This window comes from Bombina bombina, chromosome 10, assembly GCF_027579735.1.
Source record: "Bombina bombina isolate aBomBom1 chromosome 10, aBomBom1.pri, whole genome shotgun sequence".
NCBI classification, from domain to species: domain Eukaryota; kingdom Metazoa; phylum Chordata; class Amphibia; order Anura; family Bombinatoridae; genus Bombina; species Bombina bombina.
In genome coordinates this window covers 201,452,533-201,478,517 of record NC_069508.1, presented here as the reverse complement: position 1 = coordinate 201,478,517, position 25,985 = coordinate 201,452,533, and the positions used below count along the sequence as shown (strand labels likewise).

At 36.0% G+C, this 25,985-nt stretch overlaps 1 protein-coding gene across 1 annotated transcript in view; it reads right to left on the bottom strand.

The window, feature by feature from the left end:
- Nucleotides 1-25,985, bottom strand: part of FGGY (FGGY carbohydrate kinase domain containing) — a 665,661-nt gene that overhangs the window by 188,448 nt on the left and 451,228 nt on the right. Inside the window, exons 12-13 of the mRNA XM_053693628.1 lie at nucleotides 15,928-16,002; nucleotides 13,888-14,008 (exon numbers count right to left, since the gene is read on the bottom strand). Of these exons, the coding sequence (XP_053549603.1) occupies nucleotides 13,888-14,008; nucleotides 15,928-16,002 (196 nt within the window). The remainder of the gene's footprint in view (nucleotides 1-13,887; nucleotides 14,009-15,927; nucleotides 16,003-25,985) is intronic.

The window sequence follows — 25,985 nt, the reverse complement described above, 5'->3', positions numbered from 1 at the left end:
TAGAAGCAGTTGTGTAATATACTGTACATATATTAGCAAAAATGCTTCTTGTAAAAGCTATAGGTGTTTCATCACTGACATGACACAAGCACCTCTTGCGCTCTGTGCAGCTGCAGTATTTAAATGCTGGTGCACTGAGAATATCTAGCTATGTTTCACATGCACGTTAAGAGAAAAATGCTTACACTAAAACAGTTATAAATTTTACTAGAAGCATTTTTGCCAATAAATGTATATTGTAAATATGTTCCTATCCAAAGATGCAATTCATCTATTTACATTCCAATTTTCACAAGAGCGCACTTCCATAGGCTCCAATGGGAGCCTCGTTCTCATGCCGTCTCATGCGCAGCAATGGGCAGCAAATATATATGTATGTGAACACAAATATATTTATGTGCTAATATGTGTATATTCATATACATATATATTTATGTGCTAATATGTGTATATTCATATACATATATATTTATGTGCTAATATGTGTATATTCATATACATATATATTTATGTGCTAATATGTGTATATTCATATACATATATATTTATGTGCTAATATGTGTATATTCATATACATATATAGTTATGTGCTAATATGTGTATATTCATATACATATATATTTATGTGCTTATATGTGTATATTCATATACATATATATTTATGTGTTAATATGTGTATATTCATATACATATATATTTATGTGCTAATATGTGTATATTCATATACATATATATTTATGTGCTAATATGTGTATATTCATATACATATATATTTATGTGTTACTATGTGTATATTCATATACATATATATTTATGTGTTACTATATGTATATACATATATATTTATGTGTTACTATGTGTATATACATATATATTTATGTGTTACTATGTGTATATACAGTACATATATATTTATGTGTTAATATGTGTATATACATATATATTTATGTGTTACTATGTGTATATACATATATATTTATGTGTTATTATGTGTATATACATATATATTTATGTGCTAATATGTGTATATTCATATATAGTTATGTGCTAATATGTGTATATTCATATATATAGTTATGTGCTAATATGTGTATATACATATATATAGTTATGTGCTAATATGTGTATATTCATATATATAGTTATGTGCTAATATGTGTATATTCATATACATATATATTTATGTGCTAATTAGTGATGTCACAAACATAAAAATTTGGGTTCGCGAACGGCGAACGCGAACTTCCGCAACTGTTCGCGAACGGGCGAACCGCCATAGACTTCAATAGGCAGGCAAATTTTAAAACCCACAGGGACTCTTTCTGGCCACAATAGTGATGGAAAAGTTGTTTCAAGGGGACTAACACCTGGACTGTGGCATGCCGGAGGGGGATCCATGGCAAAACTCCCATGGAAAATTACATAGTTGATGCAGAGTCTGGTTTTAATCCATAAAGGGCATAAATCACCTAACATTATAAAATATGAGGAAAAAATTGAAAAAAACACACTTTTTCTAACTTTGACCCCCAAAATCTGTTACACATCTACATCCACCAAAAAACAACCATGCTAAATAGTTTCTAAATTTTGTCCTGAGTTTAGAAATACCCAATGTTAACATGTTCTTTGCTTATTTTGCAAGTTATAGGGAAATAAATACAAGAAGCACTTTGCTATTTCAAAACCACTTTTTTTTCAAAATGAGCGCTAGTTACATTGGAACCCTGATATCTGTCAGGAATCCCTGAATATCCCTTGACATGTATATATATTTTTAGAAGACATCCCAAAGTATTGATCTAGGCCCATTTTGGTATATTTCATGCCACCATTTCACCGCCAAATGAGATCAAATAAAAACAAATTGTTCACTTTTTCACAAACTTTAGGTTTCTCACAGAAATTATTTACAAACAACTTATGCAATTATGGTATAAATGGTTGTAAATGCTTCTCTGGGATCCCCTTTGTTCAGAAATAGCAGACTTATATGGCTTTGGCGTTGCTTTTTGGTAATTAGAAGGCTGCTAAATGCCACTGCGCACCACACGTGTTTTATGCCCAGCAGTGAAGGGGTTAATTAGGGAGCATGTAGGGAGCTTGTAGAGTTAATTTTAGCTTAAGTGTAGTGTAGTAGACAACCCAAAGTATTGATGTAGGCCCATTTTGGTATATTTAATGCCACCGCCAAATGCGATCAAATTTAAAAAAAACTTAAATTTTTTCGCAATTTTAGGTTTCTCACTTAAATTATTTACAAACAGCTTGTGGAATTATGGCACAAATGGTTGTAAATGCTTCTCTGGGATCCCCTTTGTTCAGAAATAGCAGACATATATGACTTTGGCGTTGCTTTCTGGTAATTAGAAGGCCGCTAAATGCTGCTGCGCATCACACGTGTATTATGGCTAGCAGTGAAGGGGTTAATTAGGTAGTTTGTAGGGAGCTTGCAGGGTTAATTTTAGCTTTAGTGTAGAGATCAGCCTCCCACCTGACACATTAGACCCCCTGATCCCTCCCAAACAGCTCCCTTCCCTCCCCCACCCCACAATTGTCCCCGCCATCTTAAGTATCCCCTCTTAGCCCCCAACCTCCCTGATCCCCCCAAAACAGCTCTCTCACCCTCCCCATCTGCCTTATTGGCGGCCATCTTGGGTACTGGCAGCTGTCTGCTATTATTTCACAGTCAAAAAGTGTTGTTTTTTTAAATCTACACTACTGTTACACCAGATATGAGTGGTGGCACTGAGCAAGTGGGCACAGTATATGCTGTGAGTCTGACACACATGCTGGCAGACAGGCAACTGCAATTTGATTACACAGGAAAAAAAAAAAAAAAGCAGACTAATGTTCTAGCCCTAAAAAGGGCTTTTGGGGTGCTGTCCTTACAGCAGAGATCAGATGAGTCCTTCAGGACTGTAGTGGACACTGAATACACTAGCCTAGCTATCGATTTCCCTATTAAATCAGCAGCAGCTACACTGTCCCTCCTCTCACTAAGAATGCAGCTTCCGAATGAATCTAAAATGGATGCTGTCCAGGAGGTGGGAGGGTGGGTCTGCTGCTGATTGGCTGGAATGTGCCTGCTGACTGTGAGGTACAGGGTCCAAGTTTACTCAATGATGACGAATAGGGGGCGGATCGAACATGCTATGTTCGCCGGGAACTATTCGCCGGGGAACTATTCGCGACTAGTTATATGTGTATATTCATATACATGTATATTTATGTGCTAATATGTGTATATTCATATACATATATAGTTATGTGCTAATATGTGTATATTCATATACATATATATTTATGTGCTAATATGTGTATATTCATATACATATATATTTATTGAGAACAAACAGTCCCCATGATGTAAAGGCCCTTTTCAGTGTCAGTTTTTTTCTAAAACCCACAGCCACCAACTTTATCTTCCAAAACTGCCTAGTGCAGTTATTTAAAAAGATGCTACAATTTTTAATTTTACTAAAGGCACTATATAATTTTTTTTGGGGGGTGCAGTTAAGGCACATTTAAAAAAATAACCAGAGGGCTGATTTTGAGTGCTAATTGCTACCGCAAGCTTGTGGTAGTAATAACCAGTCACTTTTAATGGCTGGTTATTTATTGCATGGCCGTAAATGTGAGAATTTGCCTGTTTACGGGCGAGCAATAAATTACCACTCCACTTGTTATCTAGCCCAAAATGAGCACCTAGAAATTCTTTCTGTAGCGCCTGCCCTCAGCGAGATGAGGGAGCAGCTATGTTTGTAACTTAAATTGTATTCTGTCCTCTTCTATGCATGGGATAAATGGTCTAGTATTCACTAAACACTAAGCCAGCTCATCTTACTCTAGAAGATTTAAGACATAAAGCTAGATATGCCTTTCTGTAGAGACTTCAGCCCCATTGTAGGGTTGTGACAGGAAGGATTGGACATTGAACAAATGAAGTAAAAGAAACAGGAAGTAAAAAGTAATATTCTTTTAAAATGATAAATAATACATATTGCAATGATTTTTATTAAGTATAAGACACTGCTTAGTGCTTATTTTGTTGCAACAATGAAACAAGCTATTTTATATACCTTTATGTGTGCTCCAATTACAATTGCTGAGAAAACACCAGATTTAAAGTCTTCTAAAACATTTTTTGGAATGTAGTGCTTCATTGCTGATAAATACTGTACTTATATTAAAATGCATTTGGTGTCCATTTAACCTCTTGGGTACCAAGGACATCCTGAAACACATTCAGGCATCCAAGGTGTTAACACTAACCAACTCTTTAACTTTCTATTTATAACATTTTATTTGCAGAACATCTTCTTGTCTGCAACATTATATCAGGATATCTCCCAGACATCGGAGTCTGTAAATCATAAAAATCATAAACCGTGCAAGAAATAATGGATTGTATTATTAGCTTCTGGGTAACATAAAATATGTGACTGAAAAAAATATTATTTCTAAATAAACATGTTCTCATCTTAGTCTACTCTTTCATTTGGCATCTGCTGCTTTTAGAGTCTTTTATTTCAAAGCTTTGTAGAATTTGTTGAAATGTGATTGCAATTGGGAGTATTGTCTGGGGTATCCAATTGCAGATATTGCTTTATATGCAATTAAAAGTGCAAAATGAAACTGCTCTGATGTGTTATATTATTATATTAATTTTCGAACGAATGTACATTCATACCAAAAATCTGATTTTTTTTTTTAATTTTATTATTTTTTTATTGAAGTTTCAAGAAAAAGAAGTATACAATGTTCGCCCATTAACAGGAATTACATTGTGCCACAACATGTACATTGCTATGACATGATAAATACCCCATCAGACAAAACAAATGCTGCAGCTCAACATATCAAATCTGCGTTTTAACATTCAAAATAGCAAGGATATTAATAAAAGCATAGGACAATATAGAGCTAAGAGCTGTCTCCCAGGGGCGCAAGCCAACTTGGCCTAATTTCCTGCTTTGATGTGCTGGGGTCAACAGTGTAGGGTGAGCATGTAAGGATGAGATTACATATCACGTCTTGATGAGGTGAATGAGAAAGGTTTGGGCTAAATAAGATAGAACTTCATTTTATGTTATATTGAAGGAGAAAAGTAATCTGCACATCTATAGGTGGGGTATTCTATGACTTTCTATTCTAAAATAATAAAAAAAAAAGATGTGGAGAGTTGGCTTTGGTGACGGCCACATTTAGGCCATAGTGAGTGGGAAAGAGAAGAAAGATCAGCGGGCAAGAGCCGCTAGAAATATGGGGGAGAAAGGAGGAGAGAGTGAGCGGAGCCAACTCAAATAGAACAACAGAAAGGACAAGGGAGAGGGAGGGAGGTAGATAACATAAATAGAGGGGTGGTTCTTTCTAATGGTAGGTAGTTGTGGTCAGGTAGAGAGATTATTTCCTGTTTAACTTAGAGCTCCTCCTTACCTTACCTAATCTAGGGGCTTGGTCAGGGTAATAGTTAATGTAGGATAATAAGGAAAACACATTGTTTGGTACCAATACTTAAGAATAATATATGGTTATGGCAACGGTAAGAGAAGAGTAAAACAGGACTTGACTGTTCCCTAGTAAGTAGAAGGTATGTAGAACATACATCATAAACCTCCATATTCTTGTGTATATCAATTCGGTCCTTTCTAGGCTAATTCTATAGTAGAGGCTAATTACAATTAATAAGGACATCTAGGGGACTCCTACTATGTAATTATAGATGGTGTCTGAATATATGTCTAGGTCACAACCAGTAATGATGCCTGACAGGGAGATGTAGGTTTAGGTGACACTGTATGAGAAGTTGCACCTCAAACTATTGGATATAGGTGTCTCTTAAGTAACTATAAAAGGTAGTAGTAGGATAGGAGGGAATACATTCCTTAGAGCAGAGCTTTCCAAACTTTTCATGTTGGCGACACACTTTTTATACCTACATCATTTCGCGACACAGTAATTCAGTTGTACTGGCAAACAGGAGGTTAAACTAACTTGTTTTAAGAGATAGAGACACATACATAAATGATATAATAACAAAATGTATTTACAAGTATTTACAAGTAACAGTACGTATGTATGTGCAAGAATTAAAAAAAGTTTAATAACACCAGTAGCTACTTACTATTTTAATGGGATGTATGAGGTTGATGGGATGAACACAATTTCTGAATATTTGGTGGAATATTAGCTAAAGACATTCGCATTTCATCATCAAGCATTTTTAATCTTCCCCTTCCTATCCATATATCAAGAGCAGGAGCAGCAATGCACTACTGGGAGCTAGCTGCAGAAAAAACCCACTGACTTCTGGCTTCAGCTCAGCGTTTAAGCTGCCGCCCTCAGAGCTCTGTGAGTCTGATTGACTACTGCCCGCGCTGCAAACACACTGCTGTCCCACTCACTGACTACACATGCAGTCATGAGTCAATTAAGGAGACTACACGTGCAGTCAGGAGCCAATGTGCCGCCAAAGCCGCCAATGGGAATAGTTTCAGTTCCCACTGAGCTGCGCCAATAGGTTAAGATGATCTGTGGCCCCCTAGGTATCAATCACGTGTCAACCATGTGATATGCTTAGTAGGCAGGCGGAAAATCAGAAACCAAAAAAAAAAATTTTTTTAAATTGGTGCTGAAACAGGGACACACCAACACACTGCCGCCGACACACTAGTGTGTCCCGACACACAGTTTGGAAAGCACTGCCTTAGAGTTAGGGCAAGAACAACCCGGTTAATGGAGATATACTCAGGGATAGGTGTGAGCAATTCTGAATAATCTATTTAGCTTAGATAAAGAAAGTTGCTAAATTAAGTAAACATGCACAAGTAACTAGCAACATTAGACTGGAACCAGATGTGAAAAGCATAATATGAAAACACCTTATTGGGCACATGATACAGGGTATAGTTCCCAACTGAATAAGGATAACTGTGATCATAGAGATGGACTCTTTGGTTCAGAGGATGGCGACTCTAAGAGTAGGTGCTGTAGGTCTTAGTATAGGTTAACAGTAAAAATATCTATCACTACCATAATTCAGGTGAGTGAAACTTGAAGTGTGTGCAACAAAGAGATATATACAAGTAACAGCAAGTAATATTAACCTCAGTAGCCATTCATAAATTGTGAGAGTGACCTACACCATAATAAATGCAGAGTGTTTAATTTGGGGATGCACCGTGAATACTTCCCCAAAGCATAGGGGTATCTAGAGGTTCTTGATAGTTCAAATTGTACAGATGTAGGTGTTTGACTATGCAAGGATATAGTTCCAAGATCATATGAGTTACGGTAACCCCTGAAAGAGTCATCTGGATTTTGTGAGCAAACGTGAACTAAATAAAGTGATACTTTTCATATTAAACTCTTGAGGAGGGGAAGCTGAGTATACAGTATTTTGGGGGTAGGTAGTCCTTTATTTCAGGTCTGTAGACCATCATTCAAAAGGTCCATTACATGAGAGACAGAATCCTAGGGTGGTACCTCTATCTCTAAGATGGAAAAACAAAGTCACCCCACACCGGCTCTTGCTGTAGGTAATGGAGTCCTCTGAATAATCTTGGGGGAAGCATCTCTCAGAGTCCATGAGGATGGCGATAGGACTATACAGAACCCCGGCCATCCGAGACCGACAACTACTTCATTCTGAGCCATAAAGGTACGGCTGTGATAGGGTAGTATAGACGGTCTGAGTGATCTATTCAGCTGATCCGGTTGCTGCGTGTCCCCAAGTACCAGGGCTGCGTCCGCTTTCATTGGAGCCTCCGCAACACCATTAGGCGATGAGATCTCAGCAGGTTTCACCTTCTCCACTACGTGAGCTTTGCTAGACTCAAGTTCTCCCCATTGTGCACACTGGAGATTCAGAGTGCCTGACGCTTGAGAGCAGCGTCGGGGCTCCACTGCTTCGCCCTAGGCCACACAGGTATCAGTGTTGGGGTCGAGCGATGCTGGGGAGGGTGAGTCGACTCTGCCATGTAGTGCATCAATGCAAGCCATATAGTGCCAGTCTAGGCGGGTAGAGAGTTCATCTAAAAGTAAAGTGACGAGCTCCATCTGCATTGCGGCTCCTTAGCTGGACTAGCACTTTAAGGTAGGCTTCTGTCTTTCCTCAGGCCAGTGACGTCTCTTGTAGTAATGGAGGTTCGCTCGCCGTTAATTTCTCTATTTCCCCGATCAATCATTGATTTCAGGCCAGCATGGCTTCTATATCTATATGTCATTCCCTCTGTGTGCGGGTAGCTGCAAGCCTGCGGGTTCTTTAGTGCTTATAGAGATCAGGTTAGAGCCGTGATATTCGTTACCCGCCGTTTTTGGCCTGTTCCCTCTGTAATATACTGTCTATTATTAGGATAGTGGTGGAAGAATCATAGCTGGTAGGAGTTCTGTTAAGCATAGATTAAACGTTTAATCTAGATAGCATAGATTAAACGTCCCAGTTGCATTTTTATAACAATCTGTATCCTTAACGACTGGTTTATAGCTTCTAAACTGTATTATAAGTGGGAGCTCTGCAGAGACGCGTCCATTCTCCTTGTTAGTTGGTTCCGCCCCCCAAAAATCGGATTTTTGTTCACCAAAAAGAAAATCCGAATGAATGCACCAGCAAAATTTACTTCAGAGCTCTGGTTAACTGTTACGTGAGACAAAAAAGTTGCACAAAATACATTGCAAATATATTTAACCGTACAGTACTCATATTAATGGGCTTAAACCATGAGATAGATACATACACATGCCTAAATATGTATATGTTTGTGTATTTAATATATATTTATATTTGTGTACATATGTATTTATGCATTTATATGTGTATATGTATTTACAACCATATATACCCATACATATAAATGTATATATATATATGTATAAAAATATATATATAGGTATAGATAATTTATGTATAGATATATATGTATATAAATATAAATATATATATATATAGGTAAAGGTAATTTATGTTGGGCTTAGAGCACTTAAATAAACACAATCGGGTTAGCGCGCAGTATGGGTGTTTTTTTGCAGTTTGCATGCTCCATTGACTTCTATGGGAGAATACGTTATCGCAGTTGCAAAATTCAATGTTCAACTTTTTTCGTTAAACTTTATAAGTGCAACCCAACACGCACAAAAGGGCCTCCATCTAGCAAAAATAACAGGCAAGCGAGAGCACAAAATAGCCCTCCACTCGTAAGCTAGCCCTATGCGTTTAACCTCATTACAGGTGGTAAACACCTAGGGGTTGATTCCAATCTTGTTGATCCTGTTTCACACGCTATCAATTAAATATCGACAACGAATTGGGCACATCAAATTTAAAAGCCAGAGGCACTGATCACTCACAGATCGAACAATAACAAACATCTGATGAAAAATAACAAGTACCAATGACAACAATGACAGCCCTTTGTGATGATGACCGAATTACTCCAAATTAAAAAAAAGATAGTGAGCACATCGTCCTCTTCATCAACAGTTAAATGAAATGTAAAAACATCAATAGCAATGTAAAGCTATCAGTAAATGATATTAACAACTTATTAAATAAAAAAATAAACACCTGTCTAACACAAACACACCCCACGTACCACCACTATATGATGAATCCTCACTGATAGGGACAATGTTACTTGAGGAGTGAGAGAGGAGACTGTTGTATTTTTTTCACATTTACCGATTCTGTTGTAGGTGATTGACAGTCATTATGATTGGTTAACGTTGCCAAGGAGATTACATTTTGTGTCAAGCTCGGTAAGATTCTGATTATTAAAAAAAAAAAAAAGTCTGATCCTGCTTTTTCGATGTCAAACAATAATTTCAAGAGACATAAGTGTGTAGCCATCAATTAGCAGCTAGTGCATTGCTAATCCTGAGCCTACATAGGTATGCTTTTCAACAAAGAGTACCGAGAGAACATAGTACATGTGATAGATGTAAATTGAAAAGTCTCTTAAAATTGTGTGCTCTGTCTGAATCATAAAAGTTTAATTTTGACTTTACTGTGTCACACACATGAGAATAGACACAAAACAAAAAGTGATTTCTGTTTTTGTACTTTACAGAAGCGAATGTTTTATGTTTTATCCCCGCTCATCAGGATAGCTTTATACATATGTCAAGTGTCCTTAATACCATTAAATACAGTAGAACCACAATCAACGAGTACATCATAAAAAGACAACACAATAACACTTTCTCTGAATGTTAAATGAGCGGTAGTTTTTTTTCTGACAAATTTTAAAATGTAATTCAATTTGACAGCTCCCTGTAGCATGTGACAGCTATCAGCCAATGGTAGACTCATATATGAATATACTGTGAACTCTTGCACATAAAGACCGTGTCCAATTTGATATAAAGGGATAGTCTAGTCAAAATTAAACTTTCATGATTCCAATGATCAATTTTTCTTCTTTCTCTTGGTATCTTTATTTGAATTTAAGCTTAGTAGCCTGCCCATTTTTGGTTCAGCACCTGGGTAGTGCTTGCTGATTGGTGTCTAAATGTAGCCACCAATCAGCAAGCACTACCCAGGTGCTGAACCAAAAATGGGCTGGCTCCTAAGCTAACATTCTTGCTTTTCAAATAAAGGTACCAAGAGAATGAAGAAAATTTGATAATAGGAGTAAATTAGAAAGTTGCTTAAAATTACTGCGAAGAATGCGGCGTTGCTGGCAACATCCGTGGACCCGGCAGATAGACCGGAAGTGACACCGGTCTGTAAGGAACAAGTTCAACCCACTAAGAAAACGGAGTGCCGTAGCAGTGGCGAAACCAAGCCACTAGATAGAATCCATGAGACGTGTAGAAAGCAGGCACTGCAACGAGGGTTCCATGCAAGTAAAAAAATCCTTTATTAGAAACAGATTAAAAAATTCCCAGCTACAAACACTGGATAACACGCACATAAAAAGACAATGGCAGGAGTGTATGAGAGACACTGTATGCTGTCTGACTAGTTTCGCGTCCCTTTAGGACGCTTATTCATAGACTGATTTGTGATGTAGGGCAGCCTGCATAAAAAGGGGAACTCTAAGTTTCATTGGCTGTTCACTGAGTACAAGTTAATTAGATTCAGCCATTTGTTTGTTAACCCTTGATTGGCAGACTGCTCTATTGATACATCACAAAAGAAAAATGTTAAAAACAAAAGTAATGAACCTCTGTTATTCTAATTGAAATATACAAATATATGCGGAGATAACAAATTAAACAGCTGTACACTGGATCAGCATGAGATGTAAAGTACAAAAAGAAAAAAATTAATTAACAAGCAGAAAATAAATCTATTATAACAGAAACAATAAACAATACTGTGTATATTGGAAGATAATTTTAAATAAAAATTATAACTAAGGAAATAAAGGAGTTAAATATGTGACTAAGACCACTTTATCTGAAACAGTATACTGTAATATGGTGTTATATTGACAAATATGGATGAGATGAAAAAATGTTCAATAACAAAACTGGAAGATTACTGTATATGTAAGCCAAAAATTAGAGAAGTGTTAACATGGGTTATAAAATTAATTATCAATGAAATAATTAATATCACATTCACGGTTCATCCCTAGGGGTGACCGTGTTTTAAGCTTTAACATCCAAAACAGTTCCTTTTTCTCTAAGATTTTAAATGTATTGCCCCCTCTAATGGATGTGGTTGCAATATCTATGATTTTGATATTTATGTTAGCTTCATTTGTCATATGATAACCATTGAAGTGATTTGCCACTGCCGAATCCTTATTATAATTTTTAACATCTCTAGTATGCTCATTGAATCTTTTACGGGCCTCCCTAGAGGTTTGACCTGTGTACTGCAGTTGGCACAGGTTGCAAGTAATAAAATAAACCACAAATGTGGTGCAGCAGTTGACATAAAAATCTATAGTATATTCATTTTCTGTACTGTGACTAGAGAAATTGTCACCCTCATTGATGTGTGTACACATAAGACAGTTACGTCTACCACACCTGTAGTTTCCCTTATGTTGCAACCAATTCTGTTTATTTACATCAGTTTTCATGACTAAACTAGGAGATATGGTTTGACCTAAAGTTTTACATTTTTTGGGAACAAATTTGATGTTTTTGACATAAGATTTCAATGTGTCATCCCCTAAGAGGACATGGGAGTGCTTTTTCAAGATTTTGATAATTTCATTATATTGTTTTGAGTAGGCCGTAGTAAATACTACTGGATCTTCAAAACTAGATTTCTCTTTTTTTCCTTGAATCATGTTTTTTGGAGATGCTATTGAATGCACTTATGTCTTTACGACATTTTTCAAGAGAATTTGCATTATAGCCCCTGCATACTAATCTATTTTTTAATTCCAAAGATTGGGATTCATATATTTCATTAGATTTAGTATTTCTGCGGATTCTAATGAATTGTCCCCTAGGTATTGCCCTAATTACATGTGTAGGGTGTTGGGAGGTGGCGTGCAAAATAGTATTCCCTGCCGTCTCTTTACGAAACTTGCTGGTGATGATTGTATTGTCACTGATGTGTAATGTTAAGTCTAAATAGTTTACACTGTTGTCATTGAACATGCCAGTAAATTTGAGATTAAATGAATTTCCATTTATATATTCAATGAATGTGTTAAACTCTGTCTCTTTAAGGGGCTTTTTTACAATGACCAACAGGTCATCTATATAGCGTACATATAATAAGATGTTCTCTAGCCAGGGGTTATGTATACAATAGACATGTGACAACTCCCACCAGGAGACATACAAGTTTGCAAATGCGGGGGCAAATTTAGCCCCCATGGCAGTGCCACATATCTGATTGTAAAATACCCCATCAAACCAAAAGTAATTGTGAGATAAAAGGAATCTTAATACATCTCCTACATATTGTATGGTTAGGTCTGTTAAATTCATTTCTCTGTTTAAAAAGAATTCTATAGCCTGTACCCCTAATTCTTGAGGGATACAGGTGTAGAGAGAACACACATCAATGACTACCCATGTAAAGTCTTCCTTCCAATGCACGGTGTCCAGTATATCAATAAGCTGGGCACTGTCCCTAAGGTAGGATAGGATTAAAATTACTGCTCTATCTGAATCACAAAAGTTTAATTTTGACTAGACTATCCCTTTAATTGGAAAGTCTCTTAAAACTGCATGCTCTTTCTAAAACATGAAAGTTTGATTTTGACTTTAGTGTCCCTTTAAATTCTCTAACAACATTTGCCCCTGCCACCTCTACTGGATGACTATACAATGTCTTGACTAGCGTTTCATTAAAGAAGTGCTCCCATAAATGATTCCCGAAAATACTATCCTCCAACTTGAGATTTTGGGGCCGATTTAACAATGTGCAGGCGGACATGATCCGCTGTAGCCGATCATGTCTGCCGCACATAGATTAATTCAGACATCATATGCTGTCGGCATTTATCACTGCACAAGAATTTCTAGTGAAATGCTTGTGCAATGCTGCCCCCTGCACATTCGCGATAGCAGGGAGTGTCAATCAGCCCGATTGTATCCGATCGTGCTGATTGCTGTCCGCCGCCTCAGAGGTGGCGGATGAGTTAAGGAGCATTGGTCTTATGACCGCTTCTTAACTCCTGATTCTGGTGAGCCTGAAGGCTCGCACGGAATTAGCATCATACGGGGCTTGATAATCGGTCCCATGACCCTTTCTTCATTACTGATCTTTGGAATAGGCTTTTTTATTTTACATCACTAGACTCAAATCGACGCAATTATTGCTAGTAAGTTAGTTTTATAAGTACTTTATATGATGCTTAAGTGCTGATTTATTCTATGCAACTATAAATCATGGCTTTAATGTCTCTTTAGTAGCCTGGTCGATAGGAGTAAAAAACGTAAAGCATCTAGCGTCTCTAGCTGTGGTCTCACCTGTAATATCAGCATGCATTTGCACAAAGAGAGGGTTTTTGCTTAGCCCACCACAGAGGAACAAAGTGCCGATTTGATGCCCGGCCGTCTGCATTGTATCAAGAATGTGCCTTGTACCAAACTAGGAAAACAAATAAAGTAAGTTAAGAAATTAGAACGTAGAATGTGTCGGAACATGAAACCCATCATTTTTCTTTATTATTCAAATAGAGCATTCAATTAAAGAAATAATAATTCTGTTATCAAATGTAATTATTAATCTTCTTTGCTGGAGAGCATACCTAGGTATGTAACATGCACCGGTCTGGGGCCCTTTTAAAATGCTATATACTTTTAAGCATTAGATGGCAGCAGTGATTGTACAAAGTATAACATTGTTCAAAGCATTCTTGGAAAACTACTGTTATATTGTGATCCAGACACGTACTTGCTCCTGAGCATCAACAACAAGGAAAAGAAAATATAGTGCAATAAGTTTTTTTTAAAAGGTAGATAATATTCACACCGGTGGTCCCGCCAAGGGGTTACTCACAATGTAGAGACAGCCAGGCTCTAGGTTTAGACGCACACCTGGTTTTATACTGCCAGGTCCCCAGTATAACACCAATCGCAGGCCGCTGCTTTAGGTAAATAGCTTTTTATTTAAAAACAATTTGTTGTCTATGATGATCCATTGATTAACTGTTGGGGGGTCCTGTTAAATTCAAGACTCCGATCTAAGACCTTAAGACACATTTATTACCATAAAAAGTGGGCTTATATTAACATGGGAAAATGTCTTTTAACAAACAAAAATAATAATAATAATAAAAATAATAATAATAATAATAATAATAATAATAATAATAAAAATAATAATAATAATAATAATAATAATAATAATAAAAATAATAATAATAATAATAATAATAATAATAAAAATAATAATAATAATAATAATAATAATAATAATAAAAATAATAATAATAATAATAATAATAATAATAATAATAATAAAAATAATAATAATAATAATAATAATAATAATAAAAATAATAATAATAATAATAATAATAATAATAAAAATAATAATAATAATAATAATAATAATAATAATAATAATAATAATAATAATAGGAAGTTTAATCTTACATTATAGGGGTTTGTCCATAATAAAATGATTTAACCCTGCAATGTTTTAATATGAACAGAATTCCACCAAATGTAAAGGATTCCTTTATCCCTAAAATGCTTCCAACATTTGTCATTTGTAATTGGATAGATGATGATAGAAATCTGATTTTTTTTCCCTATAGATAAGATATTTTTTAACAATCTACTAAATTCTCCTATATATATATATGCACTCACTGGATAAATCATTTAATAAGTGGTGACGTTTCGGGGTTCGCAGACCCCTTCCTCAGACCCATATATATATAGAACATACAATCATAACTGTCCGACAAGCTTGTGAGCTTACAATTTAAACGGACACGAAACCCAAAATGTTTCTTTCATGATTCAGATAGAACACATTTTTAAATTACTTTCTATTTTACTACTATTATCAAATTGTCTTTGTTCTCTTTTTTATCTTTTGTTGAAAATCAGTGACAAACGTTTAGTAGCCGGCTCTTTTCTGGAGCACTTTATGGCAGCAGTTTTGCAAGAATGTTATCCATTTCAAGAGCACTAGAGGGCAGCACTATTTCCTGCCACCTAGTTCTCCGGACACCTACCTAAGTATCTCTTCAACACAGAATATCATGGGTACGAAGCAAATTTGATAATACAAGTAAATTTGAAACTTTGTTTAAAATGGCATACTTTGTCAATCACAAAAGAAAACTTTTTGGTTCATATCCCTTGAAGGATTTTGTTTACTGAAGTTCATAGCTGTTTTACAATATATGACTATGTTATATTATAATAATATCCATAGAAGATACCATTTTGCACATCTATTTAATTTATATTCTAGTAATAAAGTCAGCTTTGCCAATATCTTGCATTATTTATTTTAAAAGAACATAGAAGCTCCACAAAAAGTCAGCTTACCGCAATGGCTTGTACCGTAGCCAAGTACAAAACTGCCAGGTCATCTAGGCTGTTCGACAACGTTAGTCCAACAATCTATAAGAAAAAATAAAGTAGATTTTCTATATTATATATTATTTTATAGCTCCAAACCCTTTTTATTATTAAAACAAAACGTAACATTATGTATTATAAATATATAAACAAAATAACCTGATCTTCTGTATCATAATATAAATGTGTATACATATTCTATTACAAGTAGATTCTGTAAGCTGCTTTGATACAAAAAAGGTCCAAATATCGCCAAGGAGACAGCACAATAAAATTAGCGCTGCAGAATCTGTTGGAGCTCTACAAATAACCGATGATAATAATAATGAAAACATTTTTTTTTAAAAAGTGTTGTCATATAAAATAGTATTTTAAAATAAAATCTAATTCAGTAAATGATCAATATTCCATATATCTTATTTAATATAAACTCTATTTAAATATAATGTTTTAAACAAATATAATAATAATAATAATAAAAAATGACTTGCACTTGTAACTGGATCTTATCTGGCCAAATCCACAATGTATTTCAAGGATAACCCCCATCTTCTGGTGTCTTAAAATAAAATCTAGAACCAGGTGTGAGGGGGTGGAGCCTAAGTGGTTTGAGTCTCAGTCTAGAATGGGTGAGGGCGGAACCTTACTAATCTTTTGGTGGAGTCTAGCTGATCCTAGGAAGGGGTTTAAAGGGACATTAAACCCACATTTTTTCTTTCATGATTCAGATGGAGAATACCATTTTAAACAACTTTCTAATTTACTTCTATTATCTAATTTGCTTCATTAGCTTGATATCCTTTCATGAAAAGCATATCTAGATAGGCTCAGTAGTTTCTGATTGGTGGATGCACATAGATGCCTCATGTGATTGGTTTACCCATGTGCACTGTTATTTCTTTAATAAAACATATCTAAAGAATGAAGCAAATTAGATAATAGAAGTAATTTGGAATGTTGTTTAAAACTGTATTTTCTATCTGAATCATGAAATAATTTTTTGGGTTTAATGTCCCTTTAAGTTATATGGACAGGATTAATATATTCTGTTTCTTGGTTTTGGCTATCCTGGGGACATAAAAAAAGGAGGGGTGGTGGAATTTGGATTTCATTTGTGACAAGGTGTGACACTCAACACAATGAATTACCTCGTAGGAATAATGGACACAAATGTTTTAACAAGCTGTATATATCATGATTTCTTGCTTATGAAAGGCTTTCCTACTTTCATAAATATGTTCTAAGACATGGATAGTATATTGGTTATACCAATGGCACTACTTAATTAGAAAGACCCTTATTCTTTAATTTAGCCACCAGGTCTGGCAAGAGATGGGTGCTGTGTACAATTTAAATTGACAAAAAGAAAAGAATACACTTATAGCAGTCCAGGGCCATATTTAATAATAGTAAACAAAGGTGAGAGGTATCATATCTCTAACTGAACGTTAGAAAATGGAAATGGGAGAGACAAGACACAAAATTAAAATATAACTTTTATTGGGGTCAAATAAAATTAGGATAAATTTATTAAAAACACACTTAGGTACCAAATGTAGTGAATAAATATAATTACAGGGTAATCAACGTACCGTCTGAAGTTGCGTTCAAGCTACTAATAAGTATTTGCTACTTAGATGTAAATAATACCTGAATCAACCAGTTCATTTCCAATAGTAAGTGCAATGATTATATAGTTATTACACTCTAGAATGAGTGAAATTAATCGGCTGAAATGGGATGAACTTACCAGGGTTACCTCAACTGGTGGGCTAAAATAACTTGAAATAAAGTTACTATTGATAGTAATCCCACTCGTTTACAATATGTGATAAATTTAGCCTGTGTTAATTAAACCTGCAATCTCTGCTTCTAAGTTTTGTGACACACTGTAGATATAAGAGAATCTAGAGTATATTGCTCTTTATACATAAGAGACGGAGATCAATAGTGTGTTATATAACAATACTGTAATTCTAATGTCGTAACAACACTGGCTTTTGCCTTATGTTAAAGTGTTAAGACTAGATAGCTATTGCCATGAATTTAACCGCACAAGAGTTTAACACTTTAACATAAGGCAAAAGCCAGTGTTGTTACGACATTAGAATTACAGTATTGTTATATAACACACTATTGATCTCCGTCTCTTATGTATAAAGAGCAATATACTCTAGATTTTCTTATATCTACAGTGTGTCACAAAACTTAGAAGCAGAGATTGCAGGTTTAATTAACACAGGCTAAGTTTATCACATATTGTAAACGAGTGGGATTACTATCAATAGTAACTTTATTTCAAGTTATTTTAGCCCACCAGTTGCGGTAACCCTGGTAACCACAACCTAATACCTAATATATCTGTGTATATCAGCAACATAATACCTAACTGACTACTACTCAGGTGCAACAGATAGAGACCGCTTCTGTGCGGTTTAATTCATGGCAATAGCTATCTAACATCAACACTGTATTATAAGGTATAAGGCAGTGGAGTTACAATATCTCAATCATAGTGCTGATATACAATACACTGTTGTTCACCATCTCTCATACATTAAGAGCAATTTACTATAGATTATCTCATATCTACAATGTGGCATAACACTTGGAAGCAGAGATTGCCGGTTTAATTGATACACTGACTTTGCAACTGGTGATATTAACACTTGCAATTAAAGAGACAGTACTCCTTAACTTACTACCTGAGCCTGTTGGTAACTTGCATGTATCAGCAAGTTCATCCCATTTCAGCCGATTAATTTCACTCATTCTAGAGTGTAATAACTATATAATCATTGCACTTACTATTGGAAATGAACTGGTAGATTCAGGTATTATTTACATCTCAGTAGCAAATACTTATTAGTAGCTTGAACGCAACGTCAGACAGTACGTTGATTACCCTGTAATTATATTTATTCACTACATTTGGTACCTAAGTGTGTTTTTAATAAATTTATCCTAATTTTATTTGACCCCAATAAAAGTTATATTTTAATTTTGTGTCTTGTCTCTCCCATTTCCATTCTCTAACGTTCAGTTAGAGATATGATACCTCACCTTTGTTTACTATCATTAAATATGACCCTGGAGTGCTATAAGTATATTCTTTTCTTTTTCTTTTTGTCAATGTTCTAAGACATATCTGTGCTAAAATGTAAATCAACTAGTTCGTTTCTAATGTTTTAGCATACAATAAATATAAACAAGATACCCATAAATCAAGAAGGGGCTAAGGACTACTGTTGGAATTTTATCAGATTTATTTCCTTTCAATAAATCTTTATTGACATCAGAGGGTCTTGGAAAAACATTCATTAGAAAAACTTTCCATAGATAATCATATAATGTCAAATGCCATTAAAACATTCAGATGGAAAGAATGCAGGAAATACAGTGTGTCAGGTTAGTTTATTTCTTTCTTTTATGCTTAAACAGAGATATCTCAGAAAACACATTCTCAGTAGTTTAGGGTTGGTCAGGGCCGGATTTACATCTCAGGTGCCTGTAGGCACAAAAACCTGAAGCGCCCCCCTACCCCCCCCCCCAAAAAAAAAAAAAAGTGGGAAAAAATGAGGACTTATTATTATTATTATTATTATTATTATTATTATTATTATTATTTAGGACAACTAAAAATAAATATTAGATGTAAAATTACATTTTCTCTTTTATGGAGATACACAAATACACACACCAATTGCAATATTTGTTGTAATGGAAGCTACACCAAAAATCAATATTCACTTGACTGAAATGACCATACAATTTCTATTATGTATAACAAAAACAAATCATGTTAAACTTTTAATGCAAAATATTCTAAAGAAAACCCTATTTAAAGGGACATAAAATGTGACAGTTTGCTGGGCATTTTAATATTGCACTAGTGCTTGCACAGAAGTGTGTTAGCCTCTTGCAAAAGAGTTAAACACATAGTCAATGTCAGTTCTGAGACAGCAATACACATCTGTGCAGAACCAGATGGGCTCATAGGACATGTTTATTGACAATCCATTAGTGTATTGCTTTTCTGGAGATGACTTTGACTATGTGCTTAACATTTTGTTGGAGTTAAACACAGTTTTGTGTAAACAATAGCAATATTAAAACTAGCAGCATGCAAGCTCATCAACAACCTGTGCAGTCAGTGGAAGAAAACATAAAATGTAGGTATTTTTTCCACTACATGAAAAAAATCTTGTGAACTCTGATATTTTTGGTACAAATACACACAGATGTAGCATTTATTTTGTTATGAAATATAAATATAATATGATGTTGCTCTCAAAGGAAAACATGGAATGTTATAGATTATATGTAATCCAGGGGTCAACAAATGTGTTTAAAATTAGAAATTAGAAATTAAATTTACCACAATACAAAAATACCACACTTACTTGATAAAAGAACAGATTAACAATTTTTAATGTGATGTGTGTGTATGTGTCTGTATGTATATATATATATATATATATATATATATATATACATATATACATACACATACATATACATACATACAAACAATTATGCCATGTGAGTGGTTTACACACATAGACATTTTACAGCCTTACAGTCTACAAACTTTGTTGTCAAAGTGCCCTAAAGGCTGTAAATCACAATTGGCAGCTTGTTATAAAGAGCAGAGCAGCTAGTCCCACATAACCTCCAAGGCCTTTATAGAACAAAAACATTCATATTGAAGCAGAATTTAACCCCCTGGTTATAAAAATGCCCTACAGCACATAACAAGTGAATACACTGCAACCCTCTCTGGTAGCCAAGGGGTTAAATTGTTCTGCTTGTTATGTTGTCATTCTAGGCAGCATTAGAAGCCTTGTACAGTCCTAACCTGTTGTTTTGAAGCTTTCATTCCTCAACAAAAAGTGTCTGCTACACATCAGCATGGAGCTTGGCTGTGTGAGGCAACAGAAGTACATAAAATAAAAGTGAAACTAAACATGCCTGGCGAAAAATGGGAGGGGTTTAGTTTTAATATTTGCCCCTCTCTCCTTCATGGCTCCCTCAACTGCTGTAACATATTCCCAATGAAACACTCGACTCTGTAAGCACCTGGCAGCACAAATCTTACTAAAATGAATGCCCTCACCAAAAAAACAAACAAACATTTTTTTATTTTTTTTTATTTTTTTTATTACTGACAGGCAGGCGCCCCTCACTGCAAGGCGCCTGTAGGCACATGCCTACTGTGCCTAATGGAAAATCCGGCCCTGGGGTTGGTACCCTAATGTCACAAGCCTCATTATATTTACTGCCTACAGTGTAATAAGAATAGTTGTGTCTGAAGCAGGGAACTATTTTTCAGTATTGCCACAGGGACTGCGTCTTCCCAAACTGCTAATTAGGGGCGTTTCTAGACCATAAAATATGGGGGGTCACCACAACATAAAATATTAGGTATTTAGGGGTACAGGTGGGGGTCTTATCTTTAACTGCCTATTGCTACATTACTTTTGTAAATCCCCCTTTTCCTTCCCTGGACTTTATTTAAAAAAAGCATCTACACTGCATATTCAGGGCATCTGGCATCCTTGACTTTTGGGGGCAACAGCTATGAATGGGGGTGTATGGAACCTTGCAAGACTCCCTAGAACTGACACTGGTTTGAATTGTTGCATGATGTAATTCCTCAACTTTCCCTATTAGCAAAATAGTGTGCAGTTATGTAATTCATACATATATAGCTTATGACACTGAGATATAGATTGCTTATTTAAAGGGACAGCTAAGTTAAAAAGAAACTTTCACAATTTAGATAGAGAACGCAATTTTATACAACTTTTCAATTTTCTTCTGTTATCTAATTTGCTTCATTCTCCTAGTAATCTTTGTTGAAAAGAATACCTAGGTAGGCTCAGGAGCTAGAAGATAGCTGGTGATTGGTGGCTACACACTTCTGTCTCTTGAAATGATTGTTTGATAATTGTTAGCTGCACACATGTTTCTTATGATTGTCTCACTCAATTGCCCATGTAGTCAGCTAGCTCCCAGTAGTGCAGTTCTGCTCTTTCAAAAAACAATATCAAGAGAATGAAGTACGTTAGATAACAGAAGTAAATTGGAATCGTGTTTAATATTGTACACTCTATCTGAATCACAAAGGAAAAGTTGTGGGATTCATGTTCCTTAAACTGGCGTGATAAATATATATTGAAATGAATTACTAGCACAATTGTCACATTTTTTAACTTTAAACTTGATTCAAATTCTCACTGTGTCTTTTCCCCAAGGTTCCCCATTAATTTTCATAAGAGAGAAGTGTCCTCCAGGGAGCAAACAAAGGCATAATAGCTTGTTCACAACTAGTCACCAACCAGGAGCAGTCTATTTTATCCCAAAGGTAGCTTTTCATAGGGGCATTTCTGTTGTATATTAGTGTGGTGCTCCGTAGGGCTTTGTCTCCCTAAGAGTGATGGGAGTAATTAGATATGGAACCCTTGGCCAATGTGCCTTAGAAGGCTACAGCTACACTGGTGGTGAGGTCAGTAGAGGATCTACTCAATATAGGGCCCTGGAGCAACAAGTAGAAAGCAATAGTAACAACATACATGCGGCTTTGAATAATGATTTTGAGGATAGGCAGACATACATATAATATAGACTTGCCATCTGCATTAATAAAAGGCTCCTGTGCATTATTATTGTACACATTCTGTACATGCCTATGAATACATTTGAAAAGCTTTTCTAAAGGATTGTTAATGATTGTCCCCTATGGCCTCTAGTTATCAAGCCGTCAACCGCAAATATGCTGGAATTCCGCAGCATATTTGTGGCGAGGCTGATTTGCCTTAGTTATCAACCCCTACTGCCCGGCAAAAGTAGAATATAGTGACGTAAGCTTTGATCCGCCGGACTCAGTCCGATACAGATCGATGGTTACGTCACTACAGATATTCCGAATGCAAGTTCAGCACAATCTGACTACTTTTGGTAGTTATCAAACTACTACCAGGTACGCTCACCACTATTCCGGGCCAGCGCCCTGGAGGCGGCGGATCCCATAGGAATCAATGGGAGTCTGACCATAGCGAAAGCTCATGTTCGCTGCTGCCCGATATCCCATTGATTCCTATGGGAAACGTCTACACCTAACACCCTAACATGTACCCTGAGTCTAAACACCCCTAATCTGCCCCCCCTACACCGCCGCAACTAAATAAATGTATTACCCCCCTAAACCGCCGCTCCCGGACCCCGCCGCCACTTACATTATACATATTAACCCCTAATCTGCCGTCCCCTATACCGCCGCCACCTTCATAAACTTATTAACCCCTATCCTGTGGATCACGGACCCCGCCGCAACTAAATAAATTGTTTGCCGCCACCTATATTAATGTTATTAACCCCTATCCTGCCCCCACTACACCGCCGCAACCTACATTAAACTCATTAACCCCTAAACCGCCGCTCCCGGATCCCGCCGCAACTAAATTAATGTTTAACCCCTAAAACACCGCTCCCGGACCCCGCTGCCACCTATATTAAACTTATTAACCCCTAAACCTAAGTCTAACACTTACACTAACACCCCCCCTAACTTAAATATTATTTTAATAAATCTAAATCAAACTTACTATTATTAACTAAATTATTCCTATTTAAAACTAAATACTTACCTGTAAAATAAACCCTAATATAGCTACAATATAACTAATAATTACATTGTAGCTATTTTAGGATTTATTTTTATTTTACAGGCAACTTTGTATTTATTTTAACTTGGTACAATAGCTATTAAATAGCTACCTAGTTAAAATACTTAAACTTGTAAAATAAATCCTAACCTAAGTTACAATTAAACCTAACACTACACTATCATTAAATTAATTTAAAAAATTACCTACAATTACCTAAAATTAAATTAAATTAAATAAACTAATCTATAGTACAAAAAAAACAAACACTAAATTGCAGAAAATAAAAAAGAATTACAAGAAGTTTAAACTAATTACACCTAATCTAAGCCCCCTAATAAAATAATAAAGCCCCCCAAAATAAAAAAATGCCCTACCCTATTCTAAATTACCAAGTAACCAGCTCTTTTACCAGCCCTTAAAAGGGCTTTTTTGCGGGGCATTGCCCCAAAGTAATCAGCTCTTTTACCTGAAAAAAAATACAACCCCCCCAACATTAAAACCCACCACCCACATACCCCTACTCTAAACCACCCAATCCCCCCTTAAAAAACCTAACACTAACCCCCTGAAGATCTCTCTACCTTGAGTCGTCTTCACCCAGCTAAGCCGAATTCTTCATCCAATCCGGGCAATGTGGTCCTCCATCCGGGCGAAGTCTTGATCCAAGCGGCAAAGAAGAGGTCCTCCATCTGGGCGATGTCTTCCTCCAAGCGGCATCTTCTATCTTCTTTCTACCGGCTCCATCTTCAGACCACCGACGCGGAACATCCACATTCCCCTACGGACTAACCACAAATGAAGGTTCCTTAAAAGGGACTTCATCCAAGATGGCGTCCCTCGAATTCCGATTGGCTGATAGGATTCTATCAGCCAATCGGAATTAAGGTAGGAAAAATCTGATTGGCTGATTCAATCAGCCAATCAGATTGAAGATCAATCCGATTGGCTGATCCAATCAGCCAATCGGATTGAGCTCGCATTCTATTGGCTGTTCCAATCAGCCAATCGGATTGAGCTCGCATTCTATTGGCTGTTCCAATCAGCCAATAGAATGTGAACTTCAATCTGATTGACTGATTGAATCAGACAATCAGATTTTTCCTACCTTAATTCCGATTGGCTGATAGAATCCTATCAGCCAATCGGAATTCGAGGGACGCCATTTTGGATGACGTCCCTTAAAGGAACCTTCGTCCGTCGGGGAAGGTGGATGTTCCGCGTCGGCGGTCTGAAGATGGAGCCAGAAGAAAGAAGATAGAAGATGCCGCTTGGAGGAAGACATCGCCCGGATGGAGGACCTCTTCTTTGCCGCTTGGATCAAGACTTCGCCCGGATGGAGGACCACATCGCCCGGATTGGATGAAGAATTTGGCTCGGCTGGGTGAAGATGACTCAAGGTAGGGAGATCTTCAGGGGGTTAGTGTTAGTTTTTTTAAGGGGGGATTGGGTGGGTTAGAGTAGGGGTATGTGGGTGGTGGGTTTTAATGTTGGGGGGGTTGTATTTTTTTTTTCAGGTAAAAGAGCTGATTACTTTGGGGCAATGCCCCGCAAAAAGCCCTTTTAAGGTCTGGTAAAAGAGCTGGTTACTTGGTAATTTAGAATAGGGTAGGGCATTTTTTATTTTGGGGGGCTTTATTATTTTTTTAGGGGGCTTAGATTAGGTGTAATTAGTTTAAACTTCTTGTAATTCTTTTTTATTTTCTGTAATTTAGTGGGGGGTTTTTTGTACTATAGTTTAGTTTATTTAATTTATTTTTAGGTAATTGTAGGTAATTTATTTAATTAATTTAATGATAGTGTAGTGTTAGGTTTAATTGTAACTTAGGTTAGGATTTATTTTACAGGTAATTTTGTAAGTATTTTAAATAGGTAGCTATTAAATAGTTAATAACTATTTAATAGCTATTGTACCTAGTTAAAATAAATACAAAGTTGCCTGTAAAATAAAAATAAATCCTAAAATAGCTACAATATAATTAGTTATATTGTAGCTATATTAGGGTTTATTTTACAGGTAAGTATTTAGTTTTAAATAGGAATAATTTAGTTAATAATAGTAAGTTTGATTTAGATTTATTAAAATAATATAAAAGTTAGGGGGTGTTAGTGTTAGACTTAGGTTTAGGGGTTAATAAGTTTAATATAGGTGGCGGCGGTTTAGGGGTTAATACATTTATTTTAGTTGTGGCGGTTTCCGGGAGCGGCGGTTTAGGGGTTAATGAGTTTAATGTAGGTAGCGGCGGTGTAGTGGGGGGCAGGATAGGGGTTAATAACTTTAAAATAGGTGGCAACGGGGTCCGGGTGCGGTGGTTTAGGGGTTAAACAATTTATTTAGTTGCGGCGGGGTCCGGGATC